Genomic DNA, 25291 nt, shown 5'->3' with positions numbered 1-25291 from the left:
ACGACACGCACAATGCCGATGATTGACGCTGTGCGCGTCACACGCAACGCGCAGGCGGGATGGCACTCGGCCGCGCAGGCCCAGACAGAGGTCCTCCAACCTGCGGAAGGCACCCGACGTGGAAGGCTGGCCAGAAGACGGAAGAGGAATCCCCAGAAGCGGCGCTTCCTGGACTGTAAGTGCTCGTTTATCGGGGCAGTGCTCGGTTTGCGAGTCAAAAGTTTGCTGAGTGTTTTGCTCATCTTGCAAAACACTCGCAAACCGGGTTACTCGCAAACTGAGGTTCCACTGTATATTGCATATACTAAATCCTCTATTTTTTTTTAGTGGAAAGAGGACTCCTTGCAAAAGCAGGTCTACTTTTGAGCATGAATTGGGTGCTAGATAGGCTTGAGTTAGGTGGATGCGACCTAGGCGTTACTTAGGCATGCCGGAGGTGTCCACATATAGCTGAATGGGACTTTATTTTTTGGGGTATAGAGGATTCCAGTTTGATATTAAGGTCAAAAGATGTTTAATAATGCATTACTTAAGCAAAGCACATGAAAAATATATAGCAAACTAAACCTCATTCCCACAAGGCTAAGAAAATAAGAAGAGAATCCTTACCCACAACGGCTGTGGTTCAGAGCAAGTGGACATGTCTGATGCACAATCTTAAAGCACACACTAATATATCAAAACACACTGCTGGCAAGTATTGGAGGAAGCAGCCGCAATCATTCAAACAAAAAAAAAACATAAAAAATAAAAATATATATAAATTGTGGAGAAAAACAAACCTCAATACAGTGGTTCCTGGGCTGCTAGGTACCCAAATGAACCTGTACCATCACTAGAATGAAAAAACCTCCACAATATGAATATATTTCAATCATTCAAAAATAAAGAAACTTCATCAATGTTATAAACTGGTTGAATTTCAGGCTTCACACCAATAAACTTATGTATAAGGGCTACAATAGTGAGAACAATCTAGCAGTTCACAAAAAACAGTGTAACTTGCGGCTGGCATGAAACCTATATAAATATATTTCGAGCACTGTCCAGAAATAAATATATCCAGCAAAACTTATCTTAATAATTGCAACAGATTTTCTAAGGCATAGCCATTAACTTCAGCTCTGTCGTCTTTTCCCGTCAGGGGTCCACCTGTTTCGTGGCTTGTTTGTGCTACGTCAGGAGACTCTTCAAGACTTAGTAGCTTCAGGAACATGCCCACAAATGCACGGCCTGGTTTTTTTCAAAAAGGCTGCGGAACAGAGACCCATGTGCAATCTTTTCAGACTGAGCGTGATGACATCACCATTTACGTCCATCTTTCTAAAGCGGCGACAACATCAGTAGTGTTATCAGATGGATGTAAAAAAGATCACGAGTGCAGCGGCCAAAATCTTTGAATAAAACTTTCTCTTATTACGTGAAACAAAGAAAAAAAAATCTAAAAAAATGTTAAGAATACTCCGAAATCGAAGTTTAACGTGATTTCACTGATGATGAACAGACCAGCACCTGCATGATCCAAAGTCGTTATTTGGGCTTATTATCCACTTTATTTGGATGTCTAAGTCGATTGACATTCACAATATGGATGCCTAAAGTTAAATGTCCTTTACAGAATCTGCCCCTGAATGCTTAAGCGTTTGGAACTGCATTGGTAGATAACTACACTAAAGAGTATGTGTTTAGCTATTAGCAAAGTACATTAAATTTCTGTTATTTTCCACAATAAAGTGCCGATATTGAAGGCTGATTTAATAAAATACTACTATATTTTTTTTTTGCATGTCTTTTTATCAATCTATCATTGCTGAGTGTGAAAACATAAAAGTTATAGCTATAATACCAAGAAATTTGCTCCATTAAGCAAAAATAATAGCAAATTTTAAGAAAAATGAGGCTTTATGTAATCAGTGGTTTTGAGTGACCCCAGGATTTTACATTTTTTAAATATTATTTTCTGATAAAGCACAATCAAATTCATGAGAAAAACGTCAATTGGCATATTTTTCTGGACAACCCTACTGAACAGGCTAATATTACTAGTAATTTGAATTTCTGATTAGCTGCCAAAAGACTGCAGTGATGAGCGACAAGATGTATGTGTAGAGGCTGGGAGAGGATAGATTGTACAGGATGGCAAAAGGACAGTGTGTAGTTTTCTAAGAATTCAGACACAAATGCCTATTGCTACATTACTGTAGAAAATTTGGATCTTCGATCATTACACAAGCACACTTGGTCTTAAGCAATGCACCTTTAAACTATGCTGGCAGCAGCAAAAAGAATTACGGCATGTACTCCAAATGTAGGAATAAGCAATTATTCACAATCGCATCCAAATAAATTCTCAGGATATGTCCTGTTCTCTTATGTTATTTTGATTCTATTCTCATTTCAGCATCTAATCTTTTAAATTTCAAAGTAGAAACATTTTACATGAATAGTTTAGCAATAAAATAAAATATCACATTTAATCAGTGATTATCAGCATATGAACATGGCCAAGGGACTGTATGTTCAATAATTGCTGTGCTGTATGTTCATAGTGCTTTGCTTAACATGTGTGATCTTCAACGGTTTTAGTTAAACTGTTATATTGCTGATGTGATTTTTTATCAGAATAAATTAGTATATTCATGAACATGGCTATAATATGTGATAGTGTTTTTTTTTTTCTCCTCCTTTGCGGCCATCTCTGGGGAAAGATGATTACAGTCGCAGGTCCAAAATGTTGAGCATGGCTGATTTTTCATGTCATGGGCCCATAAAGCAGTTTGATAAAGTTACATGTTTGAACTTCTATAACTTTTTTTGTTTTCACATAAAAGGATGGGATTTGGATTGTTTTATTAAAATGTGATATCTCAACTATCTAAAAAAGTCTAAGCGGCATACAATAAATTAAGTACACATAAATATTTAAAAAAAATGAGAGAAGAGGGGAAAAGGGAAGAACTACAATATAAAACAGAAAAACGGGGAGCCACCTAGTCTCTCTCTTCCATTCAGCATCTTCTTTCTTCTGCTATCCAGCATTTCCTCTGTTTCTCTCTCTTCCCCCTACCATCCAGCATCTCTCCCTCTCCCATTTCTCATTGTCCCTGTTTCTTCTCCCAGGCATGCAGAATCACCCCTCTCCCCTAGTATCTCTTTCTCTCTTCTCCCTTGCATGCAGCATCCCCCCCCCCCCCCCAAGCAGCATCAGTCCTCAAGCTGCCATTGTGAGAAATCATTGGTCTCAGCATGCCACTACTTGCTCTACCAATCTCAGACCTCTGATGTAGATTTCCTCTTTCAGAGGGGAGGGGGCGAGGCTGACATCTCAGACCTGGGAAGGTAGGTGCTGAACACAGATGGCAGTGATCAAGTGGGAAGGTGGCAGCTGGAGCTGAGGTTGCTTAGCTTCCCGAAGCCTCTGGTATGCAGTGCTTATGAATGCAGGGCTGGGGATTCACTGAATCTCTTGAAGACTCAGACTGCACATCACTGACTACTAGATTTCAGTTTTCATGGAATATTAGCTCATTCTACAGAATACTGTCCATGCACCGTTCTTTCTCTTTTGAATCTTGCTTTCAGTTTCAATTTGGTATGTGACTCAAAAAGACAAAGTGGCTTGGTGTCATGTGACTCAAAGAGACTAAAAATATACTTTTATAATTTAATTTAATGTAAGAACATAGTAGGAAAAACTTGTCTTTTCATTTTATTATAAAGCAGGGCTAATATAGCCAGGGCACTATTAAAAAAAGACATACACAATCATTATCCATCTTAAAACAAGAAGGGGAAAAAAGCAACTACAATAGGCAAACACATTATGGGCTCCTTTTACAAAGGTGCGTTAAGGCCTTAACATGCGGAATAGCGCACGCTAGCCGCTACCGCCTCCTCTTGAGCAGGCGGCAGTTTTTCGGGTAGCACGCGCGTGCATGCGCTAAAAACGCTAGCACATCTTTGTAAAAGGAGCCCCATATGTTGGACTACATCTCGCCCTGTAAAACATTACTTGTAGATCAAATGTACTGCAGTAACATTCTCTTTTACACAGAATAAAAGGTGTCCAAATACATAACATTGCAGATCACCTACGAATGCCACACAGATGTTTTATTATAAGTAAGAATTTCCTGTTGAAAAATGTGCCACAAGAAATGTCCCCCAGCATTATATAATAGGAGAGCTCAATAGCTGCTACAATGTACAATAAATTGAAAATCATAAGGCAGAAGGAATGGGCCAACCAATCTGGGAGTAGGAATGGTTGTCGCTTGTATTTTGTATTTAAAAACATCTCTCATGTAATAGCCGCATCTATAAAACTGTTTCTATATATATAAAATCGGATGTATCTGTGTGTGCGCTTGTATGTACTGTATGTTTGTTCCAGCCTAACTCTGAAACGCATGGACAGATTTCAACCAAACTTGGTATTCATTTGACTTACTATCTGGGGAAAAATACTGTGGGGTGCGAAGGGGAAAATATTTGAAAATGTTTTTGAAAATGACAGCTATTAGTGTCTAAACAATAGTTTTCAGGCTCGCTCAGATGAATACTGATACTCCCGATGCCGTTTAAGTCCAAGTTCAGCCCCATAGAGAGGGACATTCTTGTGGGAAGGGGGTGACGTACAAGTAATCGAAAACGACAGATATTAGTGGATAATCCATAGTTTTTGGGCTCCCTGAGATTAATACTGACACTCCCAATGACGTTTAAGTCCAAGTTCAGCCCCATAGAGAGGGACATTCTTGTGGGAAGGGGGTGACGTACAAGTAATCGAAAACGACAGATATTAGTGGATAATCCATAGTTTTTGGGCTCCCTGAGATTAATACTGACACTCCCAATGACGTTTAAGTCCAAGTTCAGCCCCATAGAGAGGGACATTCTTGTGGGAAGGGGGTGACGTACAAGTAATCGAAAACGACAGATATTAGTGGATAATCCATAGTTTTTGGGCTCCCTGAGATTAATACTGACACTCCCAATGACGTTTAAGTCCAAGTTCAGCCCCATGCCGCTAAAAATGAAGATGTCCACAAAATAAACAATCAAATGCTTCCCGTTTTACCAGGCGTAATCACTGAATACAAGTCTATCGATACCGGAAGTTTGGGATAAATAAATACCCGGGCAACGCCGGGTGATCAGCTAGTTGTTCATAAAGACCGACAATTCTTTACCACAAATAGCATGAAGAAAGCCTTTTAAGACACTATTGCCTTGAGGTGGATGGTTGCAATGGCAAACTGATCCATTGCCCCATACTTCCCCTCTTTCTGCAACCTTTCTGAGAGAGGACAAAACTCATATGCACATATTCTACATAGAAACAGGCCAGATTTAGGGCTCCTTTTACTAAGGAGCCCTAAATCTGGCGTTTTTAGCGCGCGCTAACCCCACGCTACGCAAAAAAATACCAACACAAGCTCTATAGAGGCGTTAGCATGTAGCACGCGCTAAAACCACTAGCGCACCTTCGTAAAAGGAGCCCTTAGTGTGGGGGCTACACTTTGTGGCACAATGGTACGCCGACAACTGTGTGCAGGACAATGGCGCCCCGTCAATCGCACTAGTGTTAGGGTAAGGTTTAGATGAGGATTATGGGAATCCTCATCTAAATCTTACCCTAACACTAGATACCAAGTGAATATTTTAAGTGTAGGGGGGGGCGAAGGGTTCCCCCCTCAAAATAGTATGGCACTCTCGTCCTGGGCGAACTTGTCGGTGCGCGCATTTGACGGGTCATGGGCACAACAGTCCTGCTGTATTGTACCAAAGGCTGTCGAGCTACCCAAATCAATAAAAAAAAAAATCGCATTGTGGCGTTTCCTTTAGGTCTGAAGGGTAGAGTGCAAAGTAATTCATGTGAAAATAGATAAGCAAATCTGGTGAGCTAATACTATGAACTAAGACAAATGGATGCAAGGCTTGATTCTTCAGCTGACATGCAGCTCATTACACAGCTTCCAGCGGCCATATCTTATCCCACGTGAGCTTTCCATGTTCAGGTTTAGGTGGTGTCATCTGGGAAAGCTGAAACACAAGAATTTATCATAGGTTAAAACGTACACTGACAGTATGGCAACAGCAGATTGGTTGTGCAGGAGGGGGGAAAAATACATAAACTACACATTTAGAGCCAGATTCTATAAAGAGCGTCAAAATTCAGAGCTCAATGTTATTTTATAAAGGATGTTTCGTGATAAGCGCTCTTTACAGCAGTGGTTCCCAACCCTGTCCTGGGGGACCACCAGGCCAATCGGGTTTTCAGGCTAGCCCTAATGAATATGCATGGAGCAGATTTGCATGCCTGGCACCTCCATTATATGCAGATCACTCTCGTGCATATTCATTAGGGCTATCCTGAAAACCCGACTGGCCTGGTGGTCCCCCAGGACAGGGTTGGGAACCACTGCTTTACAGGATAACATTGAGTGCCCATTTGGGCACTCATCTTCGGGCGCAAGGATGTATGCCAACTGGAACCTGGCTTTTCACTAAAATGTAATTCTATCCCCCCTTACTCTTCTCTTCTATATATAAGTTCACGTAAACCTTTTTTTTTCTTCTCTTCCTATATTTTAAGTTCTTGTAAACCGTATCGAGCTCCACAACATCAGTGGAGATGATGCGGTATATAAACTTAAGGTTTAGTTTAGTTTAGTAAATCATGGGGCATAAACTGGGTGCAGATTCCTGCTATTCTGTAACACTACGCACACCTGCCCATGCTCCTCCCACGAACATGCCCCCTTTGAGTGGCACGTGATCCAATTTAGGCCCCCACTGTTACAGAATAGTGAGCAACCAGATCAGCGCCTAAATCCATAATTACTGCCAAGTAAGCACTTGTTAGCTCCAATAATCAATGCTGGCTTTTACAAAGCTGTGGTAGAGGTTTCTACCGCAGGTCAGCAATGCAAATTCTCTGATGCTCATAGAGTTCCTATGAACGTTGGAGCATTTACCTTGCCGGTCCATGAAAGAAACCTCTACCATGGCTTTGAAAAAGGAGCCCTAAATCATTGGAGCCCATTAACTAAAGATTTTGGCTGCCATTCTAGGATCGGTGCCCAATTTTGGGTAGCCTTTAATGAATCCGGGAGTTAATATTACATTACATTACAGATTTCTATTCCGCCATTACCTTTCGGTTCAAAGCAGATTACGAAAAGAGTTATGGAAGAAGTATTACAAAGTTAGATCAGAGATTGTTTCCAAGAGAGGGATAAGAAGGATCAGGGGTTGGGGAAGGGAAGGTAAGAAGGGGTATTCATGGTATCTAATATAATAAAATGGTAGGACGCGCATGCGCACTAAAAAAATCGTGTTCCTTGAGCTGTCGCGTTTTTTTTAGTGCGCATGCGCGGGTTTTACGTCACCGATGTTCCTCCTCCACCATGCAACGCAAGCCATGTCCGCCGCCGGCCTCGAGCTACTGGGGGCCGGCGGCGCGAGCCACCCGGACGGTGCTGAGGCCCCGCCTCCCGCTTCCGCCCTACACGGCGACGCCAGACCCGGACCTACAAAACGCTGAGGCCCGTCTTCCGACCTACACGGCGCTGCCAGATCCGGCACCACAAAACGGCCCTCACATCCGCAAACATGCTTGCCATGGACCATTCGGGTCTTTATCTGCCGTCATCTACTATGTTACTATAAGAAGAAAAAAAAAAAAAAAATTTAAATTGAATCAGGTTGGGCAGACTGGATGGACCATTCGGGTCTTTATCTGCCGTCATCTACTATGTTACTATGTTAGAGGGGATCAGGAGCTAAACATCGATTTAAAAAAACAAACAACAGTGCACAACGACAGAGACACACAGACACTCACAGAAGGACAGGGGGCTAAAGAGACAGATTTAAAAAAATAACAAAACACTAAGGAGAAAGAGAGACACAGGTAAGGAATGCTGCTGGGCAGGGGGAGCAGGGAAGAGGGTCAGGGGGAGAAAAGAAGGTGTGCTGCTGGGCAGGGGGAGCAGGGAAGAGGAACAGGGGAGCAGGGAAGAGGAACAGGGGGAGCAGGTAAGGAGTGCTGCTGGACAGGGGGAGGTAAAAGGAAGGGAGAAGGCCTACTGCTGGACAGGTGGAACAGGCAAGGGGTGATGGTTGACAGCCGAGGAAAGAGAGAGACAGAAAGCGGTCAAGAGGAGAGAGAGAAAAAGAAAGAAAGACACACACATCTATTCTAGCACCCGTTAATGTAACGGGCTTAAAGACTAGTTTATGCAATATTTATGCTATAAACTTTAGGGTTGTCTACAAAAACCTAAAGTTGGAAAAACTGTGCAAATTGAAGTTATTCCCATAAATTTCATTGTGCTTCATCAGAAAACAAAAAAGGTTTAAAGCCCATCCTGGGGTCACTCAAAATCACTAATTACATAAAGCTCTGATTTTCTTAAAATTTGCTACGTATTGTGTTTGCTTAATGGAGCATATTTATTGGTATTGTAACTATAACTTTTATGTTTTCACACTCAGCAATGATACATTGACAAAAATACATTTTATGCAAAAAAAAATCTAGCAGTATTTAACTAAATGACCCTTCAATATCTGCACTTTGCTAACCATTGGTTGGTAAAGCCAGTGGACAGGTGGTCTGAAGATCCAAACTTCCATACTGCTGAACAGTGTGTCAACACAGTGAAGGTGGTTATCGACACAGCCGAGTGAGCTGTTTAACTGACTTTGCCACTGGCATCACTACAGACCCAGTGCACCGTGAGGCCTTGGTGCAAGGAGTTGAACAGCATCCCAGGCTTTATCCTATCTCAAGAAGACCTTGAATGCTTGAGTGTTTGGAATACCAAAGGGTATGAGTTTAGCTAGTAGTGAAATATGGGTCTCTTTTATGAAGCCGTTTAGCACGGGCCGTTGTGGTAACTGACCCAAAGGGATTTAAAGGGCTTTGGGGCTATTGCTGTGTGGTTTTGTGTGTGGGGGGATCTTTTATTTATTTAAAATTATTTATAACCCGCCAATCCACAAATCTAAGTGGGGAACAAAAATCACACACATAAATTTCTTTTATTTTTCACAATAAAGTGAAGATATTGAAGGTTCATATACCCCCCCTTTTACTAATCCATGGTAGAGGTTTCTTCCACAGCCCAGATGCTCATAGAATTCCTTTATTATCTATGGCAAAGGAAGGCGAAAGAGACAAAAATGCATTTTATTAGTCAGATATTATCCTTGGTTGACAACAGACCAAAATACTTGTTCAAAATTAGTCTAGCACTCACTAATGCTCCTTGGCCAGATTCTACTACCATTAGGTATAATTTGCCAATGAAAATCCAAACAAACAAAACTGTTCTTGATGCTTCTTTTATTCAGTTAATCCTTTAAAATACAATGTCCACATTTGTCATTGAAGGACCTATTGGATTTCCACAGTTTTGTTTGGATTGTCCTTTTTCTCCTGTGGAAATTTGGGTCTTTTCTTCTTCTTGTTGTGACTTTGATAATTTGCCAATGAGGCATTTGCAGTTCCAACTCTCCATTGTCCCTGGTATAAAACTTTGATTGTAATATGTAAACCACTTTGGTTGTACCACATAAAGGTGGTGTATCAAGAATCTAATAAATATAAAGATTTTCTCTGTTAAGATCTGAGTATCCCTCTGATTTCAACTGTAGGGATACTACTCAGGCAAGACTGGCCTAATGGTATCTGATACCCTAGGTGAATCTTCAGCTATGTGCCCCCCCCACCATTCGAGACCCTTCTATATCCTATTCACATCCAGCATCTTTCCTTTCCACCCCCACCCCCCATGGTGTTCAGCATCTCTATCTTTCCCTACTCTCTCATCCCAGTGGTTAGCATCTCCCCTTCCTTTCTCTTTTCAACTTCCGGAGGAAATCTTTCAACATAAGGAGGAACTATGGTTGGGAGGGGGAATAGTCTTGTGTGACTCAGCGAGGAGTTCCTATAGAAGGTGAGGAAGAGAGAGATTCCAAATGGGGCCTGTTCTTGTTCTAGGAAGGGTAAAAAAGGGATGCACCAGGAAAGGCTAAATGTTGCTTTGAGAGCATCAATAGAAGAGTTGCTGTGAGATAGCTGGAGTAGACCAATCCTTCAAGATTGCAAGACTAGTGAGGATTCTGTGCTGCCCACAAGAGCTCTCTGAGGTGTGGAAATCCTTAATCAATGGGAAAAAAGGAAAAATGCTTTGCATAAAAATACTTTTATGTATTAACAAAAAAAGAAAAAAAAAGTAAAAGATAAAAAGGGGAAATAGGGTTTAGATACTGCACATAAAACTACATTTATATATATACTAGTCATTAATCCCGTTACATTAACGGGTGCTAGAATATATATGTCTGTCTGTCTTTCTGTCTCTCTCCCTCCCACTGTGTGTGTCTCTCTCTCCCTGGCCTCCTGTGTCTGTCTTTCTGTCCCTCTCCCTGCCCCTTTGTCTTTCTTCCTTTCTTTCTGTCTCCCTCCCTCCCGCTGTCTGTCTGTCATTATTTCCCTCCTTTTCCCTGTGCAGCAGCATGTTCACCCCATTTCCCTGTGCAGCAGCAACAGCATTTCCCTCCCCCCCATTTTCCTTTGCAGAAGCAGTAGTGGTATTTCCCTTCCCCTCCAGGTCCCTGTGAAGCAGTAGCAGCATTTTCCCCCACCCCCATTCCCTTCTCTTACCGCGAGCTGTCCTGCTCTGTTCGGCCCCTCCCTTCTCTTAACGCGAGCTGTCCTGCTCCGTTCGGCCCCTCCCTTCTCTTAACGCAATCTGGCCTGCTCCATTCGGCCCCCCCTTCCCTTCCCGCGGTCTAGCCTGCGTTCCTGTAGCTGGAGTCCTGTTCTTTTTCGGCCCCCCCTTCCCTTCCCGCAGGCCGGCCTGCTGCAGCCGAAGGTTTTTTTAAAAGTTTAAAAGTGCCGGCGGCGGCTCCTCTCACGATCCCCGCCAGCGTCGGAAGCCTTCTCTGACGCTGGTGCAGGGTTAGGGAGCCGACACCGCAGCTTGAGAGGTGGACAGCAGGGAGTCCAGCGCTGCCAGCAGTCCTGGCGTTCACGGAGAGAGGGAGCAAAGTATGCGTGCATGCGCACTCCCGCCGGCCACGCAGGTAAGAGTGCGCATGCGCGGCTAGGGTTTTACTATATATGATATATACATATATATATATATATATATATATATATATATATATATTGTTCAATAATTTTTCATTGAAAATTTTAGTACAAAACAATACAATACAATAACAAAACAAGAAACAGATAACATGCAAAAACACAATCCTGCAGGAACGGATAGCATATTCGAGTATCACATGCTACATAGCAAATTGATCATGTATGATATAATTAATATGGGCGAGTCAACTCAATTGTGAATAGTATCATAACAATCTAACACCTTAGATCACACTTTATTGAACTTTTATGCCGCCACCTTTTCATATTTGGCATAGAGACAAACGGTATTCCACCACTCATTATAATATAGATCGGAAAAATCTTTCCAGCGTAATACATTTATATTAACAAACAGCAAAAATAATTTTCAGAAGCTCAATGCATATCTCTTGATTGGAATTAGGGCAACAGCAGCAGGGATCGCACTGAAGGGGTGTAGGATCTAGGCTACAATGGAAGAGAAAGGGACCATTTATTGTATGAATGATGAATAGTTCTTTATTGTGATTGTTAATTGCTTTGGATCACACTTTTTAACAAGGCATAGAGGGCTGTAATCTGCAGAGAGGAGTGGCAAGTACAAATATGGCCACCTTTTGGGCAGGCTGGATGAATCATACTATCTAAATCAAGGCAATACTACAATGAAGTAAATAATAAATTCTATTTCTTCACCACTAGATGGCAGTTTTGTTTCTCTATTTAAGTTAGCATGTGACTAAATATCGCCTTTTTATTTTTGTAGTTATATAACCACACTCAAAGCAGTTTACATACAGGTACTTCTCTATCTGTCCTATCTATCTATCTATCTAATGTACTATGGTGTGTGACTGTCAGAGAGAGCCAATCAACATGCAGCAAATTCCAGACTGACACAGAATTAGGCTGCAAGTACTATGCAGCTTCTATTAGATAACTAGATTATACAGTGGGGGTGGGGGATTGCAGTTATGTTGATTTTGTGGCATGTTGTAAATTATGCATTTTCTCCTCCAAATGTCCTATAATTGGTACTTTTAGGTCCTGATGATTTTAACACTGAGACAAACCTGAAACATAAAAACTTCATAGTTCACGAATAACCAAACTACCCTTTTAGTTGAACATAAGAATAGTCTCACTGGATTAGACCAATGGTCTATCAAGCCCAGTAGCCCGTTCCCACGGTGGCCAATCCAGGTCACCAGAATCTGGCCAAAACCCAAGGTGTAGCAATATTCCATGCTACCGATTCAGGGTAAGCAGTGGCTTCCCCCATGTCTTTCTCAACAACAGGCTATGGACTTTTCCTCCAGGAACTTGTCCAAACCTTTCTTAAAACCAGCTGCGCTATCCACTCTTACCACATCCTCTAGCAACGCGTTCCAGAGCTTAAGTATAATCTGAGTGAAAAAAATTTCCTCCAATTGGTTTTAAAAGGATTTCCCTGTAACTTCATCGAGTGTCCCCTAGTCTTTGTAATTTTTGATGGAGTGAAAAATCGATCCATTTGTAGACTTCAATCATATCTCCCCTCAGCCATCTCTTTTCCAAGCTGAAGAGCCCTAATTGTTTTAGTCTTTCCTAATACGAGAGGAGTTCCATCCCCTTTACCATCTTGGTCGCTCTTCTTTGAACCTTTTGTAGTGCCACTATATCTTTCTTGAGATAAGGAGACCAGAATTGAACACAATACTCCAGATGAGGTCGTACCATGGAACGATACAGGGGCATTATAACATTCTTAGTCTTGTTAACCATCCCTTTTTAAATAATTCCTAACATCCTATTTGTTTTTTTGGCTGCTGCCGCACATTGGGTGGAAGATTTCATTGTATTGTCTACGATGACAGCCAGATCCTTTTTTGGGTGCTAATCTCCAAGGTGGGCCCTAGCATCCGGTAACTGTGATTCAGGTTATTCTTCCCAATGTGCATCACTTTGCATTTGTCAACATTAAATTTCAACTGCCATCTGGACACCCAGTCTTCCAATTTCCTAAGGTCCGCCTGCAATTTTTCACAATCCACATGCGCTTTAACAACTTTGAACAGTTTAGTATCATCTTCAAATTTAATCACCTCACTTGTTGTTCCAATTTCCAGATCATTTATAAATAAGTTAAATAGCACCAGTCCCGGTACAGACCCCTGCGGCACTCCACTATTTACTCTCCTACATTGAGAAAAATGACCATTTAACCCTAGTTTTCTATCTGATAACCTAATCCACAACTGAACTTTGCCACCTATCCCATGACACTTTAATTTTCTCAGGAGCCTCTCGCGAGGAACTTTATCAAAAGCTTTCTGAAAATCTAGACACTGGCTATGTGTGTTGGCACATAATTTATTTCATGGTCTCAGGTTTGGTTTTTTTTTTACTTTAATTATTTTTGCTCCAGGTTCTTTAAAATACAGTCTATCATTTTTTCTTAACTCTGGTTTTCACCTGTAAAGTATATGGTTTATTTATTTAAAATCATTTATAGACCAGCAATCCCAGCAGTTTTCCGAGGATTACAAAGCAACATACATAATCAGGTGCAAGTGAAATGCAAACCTCCCTCCACCTGACCTGACATTATCTCTCTTCTTCTGCCATTTGTCTCCATTACTGTTCTCTATCCTTTTGCTAAACTGGATGGGAGCATCTAAGGGAAGTGGAAATACAGCAGGTAAAACTAAGGGCAATGAACCTACTTGTTAGGAAAGTAAATCTAAGAACATAAAATTTGCCCTATTGGGTCAGATAAAGAGACCATCTAGCTCTATATCACAGTTCACAAATAACCAAACTACCCTTTTAGTTGACACTGGCTATGTGTGTTGGCACATAATTTATTTCATGATCTCAGGTTTTTTTTTTAAACTTTGATTTGATTATTTGATTTATTTAGATTTAATTACATTTTTTTATATTTTATTTTTCTTCTGTTCTTTCTTTACTGTTCTTCTTTTGCTTTCCTATTTTTTTTATGGCGTTCTTTTCATGTCTTGTTTTATATTTTGTACACTGTGCTGTTGGCAAACCGAAGTGCAGTTAAAACTTTCATTAAACATAAACACCAAAATGCTACCCAGCCAGAGGTGGGTTGGCCCTAGGAGATATACATTAACTATTAAAAGTGGAGAAAAAGCCTCAAATATCAATATATATCGACAGCAGCAAAACAAGACTCTTGTTGGAGGCGTAATGAGGATGGCTGGAGGCCATGAGCTTTGCAAGGCTCATGGTTGTTTTTAACAACTGCAACACTGGAGGACAGTGCACACCATACTCCTTGAGTGAAGTGAAAGCTTTCTTTTATAGTTTTGTGCACTGTGGTGGGCGTTTGCCCAGTGTGAGATGAACATTTCATATAGGTGGAGTTTTTGATGCTGATGACAAGCAAAGTGGCAGCTTGAAATCCTGTTGGACAGCTGTCGATATATATTGATATTTGAGGCTTTTTCTATACTTTCAATAGTTAGGGTCAGCCCACCTCTGGCTGGTCGCATCTTTGTGTGATTTTTGCCTAACTTTGAATGACACCTGATATGCGCTGTTTCTCTAGGTGCCGTTTAACCCTTTCAGGACCATAAGGATTGTAGGCCAATTTTTGTGGTTTTGACGACATTTTTATGGTAAAAAGGGCTTGCAGATGCCAAAAAATTGATTTTTTTTGTGAAATATCATTAAAAAAAAAAAAAATCACACTTCTGGCTTATGGACAGTGTGGCAAGTGAATCTTCTCGTCAATCTGGCAACGACGCTAATGAATGAATGTCGGAACCAGTTTGTTTACATAAAGGCAGTATCATATGGAATCCGTACATATCAAATTTAGAACTGTAGACTATCCCAATCAAAATTTATAGGATTTTAAAGTTATGGGACAAATATGTCCCTTGGTCCTGAAAGGGTTAAAGAATCAGGCCCAGAGTGCTTACTTGGTACAATAAGATCTGACAAAATAACAAGGCAAGCAGTCCATAAAATCCAACATGGAGAAAAGAAAAGAAGACCATTATAAAAAACATATCCTTTATTTGCCACTTTAGCGTCCAGGTCTAAACAAGTTCACCTGACATGGCCAGGCTTTGCCAAATGGCTGCCTCAGGGACAGATGAATACCAGTTGGTGTGAAACTTAAGCCTCACCAAACTGATAAAAACAGTGTGCCTGATATTCAGAATGATTAAAACAAGCCAAACAGGCTCCGGCCTGCTTAAATTGCTGATCAGCAGCAACTGCCGATATTCAGCGGTTCTAACTGGCCCCTCAAAAAGTGGGCTGGTCAGTGGCAGACCAGGGGATGGTGTAGGGGAGGAGCCAGTGCTTATGCAGGTGCCGGTGATATTCCGCCAGGGCCCACAAAAGCTAAGTGGGTTCATTTAGGACAGTTTAAAAGCTTGTATCTGTGGCAAGATTTTGAGACATATATTCTCATCTGGCCAAGCTGATTTCTAACATAACGGAGGCCTCTTTAAACATGATGGCTCTGATGCTAGAGGTCACCAAAGATGGCCTCCAATTATTCCAGAAAAGCCACTGTAATAGAGAATGCCACATCCCCGCAGGAACACAATTTCTCCGTCCCCACGAGTTTTGTCGCTGTCCCTGCCCCATTCCTATAAGTTCTACCATAACTGCCCAAGCCTCAAACACTCATGATTTTAAAGTGTTTGAGGCTTGTGCAGATGAGGACAGAACTTGCAGGAATGGGGCAGGGGCAGGAAAAGAACGCACCAGGATGGGACAAGAAAATCAGTTCCCGCAGGGATGGGGAACAAAATGTCCCCGTGTCATTCTCTACACTGTAACTCTTACCTTTTGTGATAGCCAGATGTTGTCCCACATTCAACGAGGCTATATTAAAGAAGGTAGAGTTAGGCTTCCTGATGAAAAGAACGGCATTCTCAAAAGCTAGTCACAGATGTATGGAGTTATTCCAGTAAAAAATTATCTCTTCCCAAATTGTTTGTTAGCTCCTATTTCAACAGATTGCAATAGACTTATATGACTGTAATACATTTTTCAAGGAAGTATACAGTTTATATACTTACTGGGAAGTGGGTTGGAATCTTCTTCTACTGTGACCTCTACCTAAAAAAAAAAAAGATCACAAAATGTATTTATCCAAATACAAATAGAGCCACCACCACTCTTTTCTACCCTCTACAATAAAGCTAACTACAGAGTTCTGAAAAACTATGGAACTTTACTTTTGCCTGGAGTTGTTAAAAATCTTTGGCATTTCTTGCTGTATTCTAAATTTGTTATATTTAAGTTAACAAGAGGATGCTTCTAGTCATGGAGCCATGAGGCCTTGCCCCTTGAGGAATCCAGGAGAAAGCTATTGCCTTTATCACCAGTGTGCTAGCCATCTGCATTGTAATTAGCTTTCCATATGTAAGGTTGCCAATAATTTTGGGAAATAAAGAGATAGTTAGAGGCTGATGGCCGCAATGATTCCCAGTAGACATTTGCAGGGTATAAGAAACAATATGGTATAGTATGGTATTATCATGATTTCAATAGCATATAGAAAGAAACACAAACATGATGGCAGATAAAGGCCAAATGGCCCATCTAGTCTGCCCATCCACAGTAACCATTATCTCTTTCTCTCTCCAAGAGATCCCACGTGCCTATCCCAGGCCCTTTTGAATTCAGACCCAGTCTCTGTCTCCACCACCTCTTCTGAGAGACTGTTCCATGCATCTACCACCCTTTCTGTAAAAAAGTATTTCCTTAGATTACTCCGTAGCCTATCACCTCTTAACTTCATCCTATGCCCTCTCATTGCAGAGTTTTCTTTCAAATTAAAGAGACTCGACTCATGCGCATTTACATTACGTAGGTATTTAAACGTCTCTATCATATCTTCCCTCTCCCGCCTTTCCTCCAAAATATTCAGATTGAGATCTTTAAGTCTGTCCCCATATGCCTTATGAAGACCACACATCATTTTAGCAGCCTTCCTCTGGACCAACTCCATCCTTTTTATATCCTTTTGAAGGTGCAGCCTCCAGAATTGTACACAGTATTCTAAATGAGGTCTCACCAAAGTCTTATACAGGGGCATTAATACCTCCTTTTTCGTACTAGCCATACCTCTCCCTATGCAACCTAGCATTCTTTTAGCTTTCACCGTCATCTTTACAACCTTTTTGTCCACCTTAAGATCATCACAGACAGTCCCGCTCTTCTGTCGTGTACATAAGCTCTTCACTTCCTAATCTCTACTGTTTCCTCGGGTTTTTGCAACCCAAATGCATGACCTTGCATTTCTTAGCATTAAATTTTATCTGCCAAATTTCAGACCATTCTTCAAGCTTCACCAGGTCTTTCTTCATGTTATTCACACCATCCGGCATGCCTACTCTATTGCAGATTTTGGTATCATCCGCAAAGAGGCAAATCTTACCTGACAACCCTTCAGCAATATCATTTATAAAAATGTTAAAAAGAACAGGCCCAAGAACAGAACCTTGAGGCACACCACTGGTAACATCCCTTTCCTCAGGGCGATCTCCATTGATCACTACCCTCTGTTGCCTTCCACTCAACCAGTTCTTGATCCAGCCCGTTACTTTGGGACCCATCCCGAGAGCACTCAATTGATTTATTAGACGTCTGTGTGGAACACTGTCAAAGGCTTTGCTAAAACCTAAATACACCACATCTAGTGCACATCCTCTATCAAATTATCTGGTCACTCAGTCAAAGAAATTGATCAGATTTGTCTGACACGACCTACCTCTAGTGAATCCATGTTGCCTCCGGTCCTGTAATCCACAGGATTCCAGAAACTTGACTATTCTCTGTTTTAAAAGTGTTCCATTAATTTGCTTACCACAGAAGTCAGACTTACTGGCCTGTAATTCCCTACTTCTTCCTTACTTCCCCTTTTGTGGAGAGGGACCACATCTGCCCTTCACCAGTCCTCCGGTACCACTCCTGACTCTAGAGACACATTGAAAAGGTCAATCAGCGGAGCTACCAGAACTTCCCTACGTTCCTTCAGCACCCTAGGATGTACACCATCCGGCCCCATTGTTTTGTCTATCTTTATTTTAGCTAGCTCCTCACGAACACAACCCTCTGAAAATCGATCAGGGTCTATTACTCCTCCATCCCTATTCACATTTGACTTCTGCGGTCCCGCTCCCGGCACTTCAGCCGTAAACACAAAACAGAAATATCTGTTAAGCAGTTTGGCCTTTTCTTTATCAGCTTCTACATATTCCTCCCCTTCACCTTTGAGTCTCACAGTGCCACTTTTGCACATCTTCCTATCACTAATATATCTAAAAAATGTCTTGTCCATTTTACTGTGGCAGCTATTTTTTTTTTTCTATTTGCAGATATACACAGCCCTGTACAAACACATGTGTGTGTGGGGTGGTTATAAAGCATTTTCTACCTATATGACTTGCTTTACTTGTGGAAACGGTCTTTTATAAAACTGTGCAACAACACACTTGTAAAAGGATCTGCATAGAGAGTGAACCTCTACTTTATGCAATCTGTGTGCAAGTGGTTCTGGGGTATAGTTTAGGCAAAGCAGAAACAGGTATGGAATATTTGTGCATATTTTATTTAAAAAAAACATGTACACATACAAAGAACATGCACAATTTTCATCCTTGTTTGGTGTACTATTGGGGTTGGATCTGAGAGCCCATTTTATAAAAAATAAAGGTGCCTATGTTACTTTACACAACAGGTTTATCATAAGCATCTTTTTGAGCTTCTCATTAGAGAATGATACAGGGACAAATTTGTCCCCGCAGAAACTCAATTTTCTCGTCCCGTCCCCACGCGATTTGTCGCTGTCTCATTCCTGTAAGCTCTGCCTTAACCACACAAACCTCGGCCACTTATGATTTTAAAGTGTTTGAGGCTTGTGCAGATGAGGACAGAGCTTGCAGGAATGGGGCAGGGACAGGAAAAGAACTCTCTGGGACGGGATAATTAATTTCCACAGAGATGGGGAAAAATTTGTCCCTGTGTCATTCTCTTTTTCTCATACAGGCATCCTGTTATAAAACCAAGCCCAAAACAGACAGTTGCTACTCCTTGGAACTTACAACTCAGTAAGACACAGCAACCAGCAGACACAGCAAGCAGCAAAAAGAAATGAGGTTTTTAGTTAAGAAAGCAAGATCATAACTGAACTGCTTCATTGTAGGTGTTATGTAGGTTATATCACACCAGGAAAGGGACAGAGTGTATGCAGCTTTCACCACTAACCAAGTCTAGACTAACGTTTCTGTTCCACCTTTACTAGTAAAAGCTGGATGGGTACCTGGCATTTACTTCTGCACTATGGGAATTTTTAAACAACTGGTTTGATTATAATAATGGCAAAAATTACAATTTGAGTTCAGATATAGAGACTATTGAGAAATTACTAGGAGTCAAAAGAAAGAAGTGGTATTTTCAAGTCCAAGTGGTTTCTTTGCTGTCATAAATTATTTATTTTAGCCATAATTGTCAACAAACTCTCCATTTCACTTCCCCAAATGCCTTGGGGCTCATAATCAAAAAAATAAAACATCCAAAAAACCATCCCTGTCCAGCAGTACCCCTTCTCCCTTCCCTGCTCCCCCTGTCTAGTAGTACCCCTTCTCCCTTCCCTCCCTCCATGTATACCAGGGCCCCCCTCCCCTGAAGGCCTGCCTCCCCCCGAAGGCCTGCAAGCTCCTCCCTTCTTTGAAGTGTCCTCAGGCTTCCCCCCTGGCCTCCCGCTCCTACCATCAGATCATTATGGCAGCCTGCAGAGAGGATCGCCGGCACTGTAGTGATCCTTGCAAGCTGCCATCGGCCTCCGCAACACGTTCTGTGTGCCGCGGTTCCGTCCCTCCTCTGACATCAGGGGCAGGATCGCAACAGAGGGAGCATGCTGCTGAGGACGACGGCAGCTTGCAAGGATCGTTACAGCACCAGTAATCCTCTCTGCAGACTGCCATAATGATATGACAGTAAGAGCGGGAGGACAGGGGGAAAGTTGGTGGACGATGCAGAGTGGGCAGCACTAGACCACGGGCTGCAGAATAGTACCTGGCGGCCCGCATGCGGCCCATGGGCCTCGAGTTTGAGACCGCTGGTCTAGAGCATCCATTAGCTCTGCTTGAGGTTCTGTTTCTGATTCCATATTTATGGGAAGTGCTTGCCCCATCTGATAAATTTAATTAATTTAAATTAAAATTAAATAAATTTAGTGAAGGATAGACTTTCTGGTGGGGATCTTCTACAGGGAGGTGGAACAGATGGATCTGAAAGTATGTCATAATTAAACTCTGGAATTCATGTAATTAAACTCTGGAATTTGTTTCCGGAGAATGTGGTGAAATCAGTTAGCTTAGTAGAGTTTAAAAGAGAAGTCCATAGGTCATTATTGAGATGGCTCTGAGAAATCCACTGCTTAAACCTAGGATAACCAGCATAAAATCTGTTTTACTACATGGGATCTAGCTAGGGACCTGGGTTGGCCACTGTTGAAAATAGGATACTGGGCTTGATGGACCTTTGGTCTGTCCTAGTATGGCCATTCTTATGTTCTTATGTTTATAAGACTCTTCTGCAGATAAGTCTGAATAATCAGAAGAAGAACATTAAGACAAATTGGAATCATAATCCTTGATGTCAGGTCTTGGAGATGGAGAACACTGAGGCAAGCATTGAGGTGGATTTCGAGGTGTGCATCAAGGCGAGTGTCGAGATGATCATCAAGGTGAGGGTGCAGAAGAACATCGATGTGACCATCCAGAGGAGTGTCAAGAATGCAACAAAGAACTGTGCTCCCTGGAAGAAGAAGCAGGTCTCCTTGATCAGGATCCACGATGGTGTGGTGTTTAAGAATGGAGTCTTTGGGCATTGCTCTGATTAGGCTGAGACTGGATATGTTTGAGTAGGTATCTGAACTGCGTGCATCTGCAGAATCTCATCTAACCCCTTCTGCAACTGCTCTCTTAGCAGACCTTGCAGAGATAACGCTGCTACTGATGTCATCACGGGTACAGTAGGTGCAGGCTGCATTGGGTGTTGAGGCATTGGTGACTTCGATGACGAGTGCCGCCTCAGTGAAGACATCAATTGCAGCAATGGTGATCTGGTCTCAGTGCATTGATGCTTGAAGTGTGTCAATGACAAAGGTGCCTGAGACGATGTCGAAACAAAGCATGCATGGAGGAGGAAATATGTTTATGCTTCCAAGCTTTCTTATGAAGCTCCACTGAGGAAGGCAGCACTGATGAAGCAGAGGTTGAACGGGTTGTCAATGTTGGAGTTGTTAGATTTTGAGCATTGGTGTTGGAGTCTCTAGCCATTCTTGATGTACGTGAAGTAGACCTGAAAAGGTTTTTGTACTGTAACTTCCTGGCTTTAAGTGACTTCTTCTGCAATTTAGAGCAGCGTGTGCAGGTGTTCAAGAACTAGGCACTGGACATGCCAGTTATGTGGGTCTGTACCTGAAATGGTCCTGACGCACTGAGTGCACCACTTGAAGCTGCTAGGAGCCTATGGTTCTGGGGAGATCGAGTAGATGGTAAGCCGGAAAAAGCTCAACACTCCCAACCTGAAAACAGGCTGAAGAGAGTCTGAAAGCCTGAAGGAAAAATTTGGTAAAAAATCCAAAATTTTAAAACCAAATAGAAGAAAAAAAAATAAAATAGAAAAATATGCCCAAAACATGGGAAAAAAAGAAATGGGAAGGTACAAACAATATACAAATTTGATGCGCTTAGAGAAACAAATGGTCCTGTGAGCTGACATTGGGAAGGAAGGCATCAGCATGCATTCAGTATGGGCAGTCTTATAGATTTAAAGTGACAGTACACTTTTTGACTGTCTGTGCTGGGTTCCATGGATGACGTCACCCACATGGATGACGTCACCCACATATATTGCCTGCTTGTTCTTGGATAACAGCATTTTAGTTACACTTAGTGCTGTTTAATCAGGAGAGTGCCATGCTCTTATATACATTTAGTTATCTTGTAGTATTAGGGCTCCCGGTTTAATGCGCGTAATAGCACGCGCTAAACTGCCGGCCGCGCTAGCCGCTACCGCCTCCTCTTGAGCAGGCGGTAGTTTTTCGGCTAGCACAGGGGTTAGTACGTGATTAAAAGTTGCGCGCGCTAAAGCCGCTTACACGGCTTCGTAAAAGGAGCCCTTAGTGTGCAAGATATTATAGTTTAGCTGGTATAAAGTTTGGAAGTTACTAGAAATCAAGATCCTGAGATATTTGCAGCCCGAATGCATAATCCTGCATTTTATATCATTAAAAAATCATAGCTGCAAAATTCGACATCATTCTCTAAGCTTCACTAGATTCCTCCTCCTACTATCCACACCATCAGGGAGTCTATCCGATTGCAGATTTTGGTATCATCTGCAAAGAGACAAACCTTATCAGATAGCCCTTCCATGATATTGCTCTCAAAGATGTAAAAAAGAGTCCGGATCAATGACCAATCCCTGTGTTACATCACTGGTAACATCCCTTTCCTCAAAGTAAACTCAGTTTACCACTACCCTTTGTCACCTTCTATTCAACCAGTTTCTAGTCCAGTCAGTCACTTTAGGAGCCAAATTGAGTGCACCTAATTAATTTATATGTTATTTATGCAGAACTATGTATAAAGACTTTGCTAAACTCTAAGTACAGCGCATCCTAACACTTTTCCTCAATTCAATTGTCTAGTTATCCAGTCAAAGAAATTAATCAGGTTTATCTGCTAAGACCTACCTCTAGTAAAACCATGCTACCTTGAGCCCTGAAGTCTATTAGATTCCAGAAACTTCATAATTCTTTGTTTTAGAAGCATTTCCATTGATTTACTTACCACAGAGATCACACTAACAGGCCTGTAGTTCCTAACCTCCTCCAGACTCTAAAGAAGTATTGAAAAGATCAGACAGCAGAGCTGCCAGAAGTTCCCCAAGTTTCTTTAGTACCCATGAATATATTCCATCTAGCCCTATCACTTTATCTATCTTTAGTTTAGCTCATTCCTTATGTGCAAAGTCTTCTGAAAATTATTCGAGGTCTACTGCACTTCTATTCCTATTTGTGTTTGTCATCTGCAGTTCTAGTTCTGGCCCTTCATACATGCATTCAAACAGAAATATCTGTAAACCAAGTCCACTTTATTCTTACCAGCTTCTACATATTTCTGTTCTTTACCTTTGAGCCTCACATGATGCTTCTTTTGCACTTCTTTCTAAGTCAGTAACATATATTTAAAATCTTGACTCCCTCATTTTATTTAACAGACTTATAGCCTGCTTATTCCTAAGAAGGTTAAAAAAAACAAAACCAACAACCCCCCCCCCACCACACACAATCATCAAACATCAACTGTATAAAACAAAGTATAACATAATAAAACTCTATATTTGCTGCACATCATCATTCCCCTTCTCATTCACCCATACAGAAAAACTAAGAACTTCTGTAGATTATCAACCAATCTCAACTCTTTGAGAATACATTCCAAATACTCATTCCTCCTACTGAGATTGCTGTTACCCTAGTCATCGCATATTTCACACATTGTGTCTCATCTGTGGAAAGACGCATTGCTGATTCTGATCTCAGAGAGTGTCGAGGATGGTAAACAGTTGGCACCTTTGACAGCTATCAAAGTATAAGAACATAAGAATAGCCTTACTGAGTCTGACCAATGGTCCATCAAGCCAGTAGCCCGTTCTCATGATGGCCAATCCAGGTTACTGCCCCGAAAGCCCACCAGGTAAGGCCGGGATGCCGGGGTGAGGCGGGGGTGGGTCAGAGCCGGATATTCGCGGTATTTCCCTATTCGCCGTCCGGCTCTGCCCCTATCTCCCGCGAATAACGAGGGAGATGTGTATTCAGAAGAATGCCACAACAAGTTGACAAGAAAAGGTCTCATTTTGAAAATCCCAAAGTATGAGGAACTTATCTTAGCCTGATGGTGGCTATCCGTTTCCCTCAATGGCTTCCTCAGGGGTATCCTCACAGTCTTTCAAATTACCTTACTCTCCAGTGATTGCATAAGCCACATAAAAACAAGTGCCCTCTAATTCTATTTATTGCACCACAAGTTAAGAACCTAACTTTAGGCACTCAAACAGAGATCAGATGCCCAAACGTGTAAATGGCATTTAACTGCACATAAGTACTATTCTATAATAATAATAATAATAATAATAACTTTATTCTTCTATATCGCCACAATCTTGTGACTTTTAGGCGGTTTACAATCAAGAGAGCTGGACATTCAGCGAATTACAGTATACAGATAGTCAGAGGAAATACAAAGTGCATAGACTTTAAGAAGGCAAAATTATAGAAGTACAATTTGCTGAGCAAGTATAAGATATACAGTTTGGTAAGTGATGTCTGAGAGGACCTGTTTGGAATAGGCCGCACATTTCAAAGAATACAGCGAAAAATTACGATATGATATAGATAACAGTTTATAGGTATCACAGTAACGTGAAATTCAATGCGGGCCTTTGAGGGGAGAGAGGAAAAGGGTAGGAGGTCGGGAGGACCGTTATTGAGGAGAGAGAGAGGAGAGCGGGGTCAGTTGTTTAGGTATTTCAGGAACAGGTATGTTTTTAGGCGCTTCCTGAATTCCCCGTAAGTAGTGGGCGAAAGCAGTTGATCTAGGTCTTTACCCCATAGGGCATAAGTAAGTGCATAAGCATTTAGTGCCTAACTGCAAAAGGGGGGGGGGGGTACGTGGGCAGGGCATGGGTGGACCACACACTTTGGCATCAAACTTATAGAATACTGTAAGTTGCATGCCTAGGTGCCAACATTTAGGTGCTATCATTTCCACCTGCACTTTACAAGTCAGGGTGAAGAATTTTAGATAGCTTAGAGACCTATTGGGGTTGACCATGGAAGTGGGAATGTTAATGATAATTATTAGCTTTATGATATAATTACCAGAATGCTGGGGCCAAAACCCGGAAGAATGGGAATATGACCCTCCCCTTTGGTAACTCCTGTCCTGATAGTGGTATGGAGAATTCAGGTATGATCTATGTGGTTGACTGAAGCTGGGATCCTGTCTTCCTGGTTTCTCTAGAGAAAAAGAGAACACACAAATCCACCTATGAAATGAAATACAGCACAGAGAGGAATTTAACTCA

General features: G+C 41.7%; 1 protein-coding gene across 4 annotated transcripts in view; it reads right to left on the bottom strand.

The window, feature by feature from the left end:
- Positions 1-3686: 3686 nt before the first annotated feature.
- The window catches only part of FAM120B (family with sequence similarity 120B), a 155520-nt gene continuing 133915 nt past the window's right edge, over positions 3687-25291 (bottom strand). For all 4 annotated transcript variants that reach the window (XM_033938787.1, XM_033938790.1, XM_033938788.1 and 1 more), the window contains exons 9-11: positions 25086-25223; positions 16204-16243; positions 3687-6045 (exon numbers count right to left, since the gene is read on the bottom strand). In XM_033938787.1, the coding sequence (XP_033794678.1) occupies positions 6033-6045; positions 16204-16243; positions 25086-25223 (191 nt within the window). In that variant the 3' untranslated portion in view covers positions 3687-6032. The remainder of the gene's footprint in view (positions 6046-16203; positions 16244-25085; positions 25224-25291) is intronic.

Source organism: Geotrypetes seraphini, chromosome 3, assembly GCF_902459505.1.
Source record: "Geotrypetes seraphini chromosome 3, aGeoSer1.1, whole genome shotgun sequence".
NCBI lineage: Eukaryota > Metazoa > Chordata > Amphibia > Gymnophiona > Dermophiidae > Geotrypetes > Geotrypetes seraphini.
The sequence above is the reverse complement of the archived record's forward strand: the minus strand, read 5'-3'. Positions and strand labels throughout refer to the sequence as shown.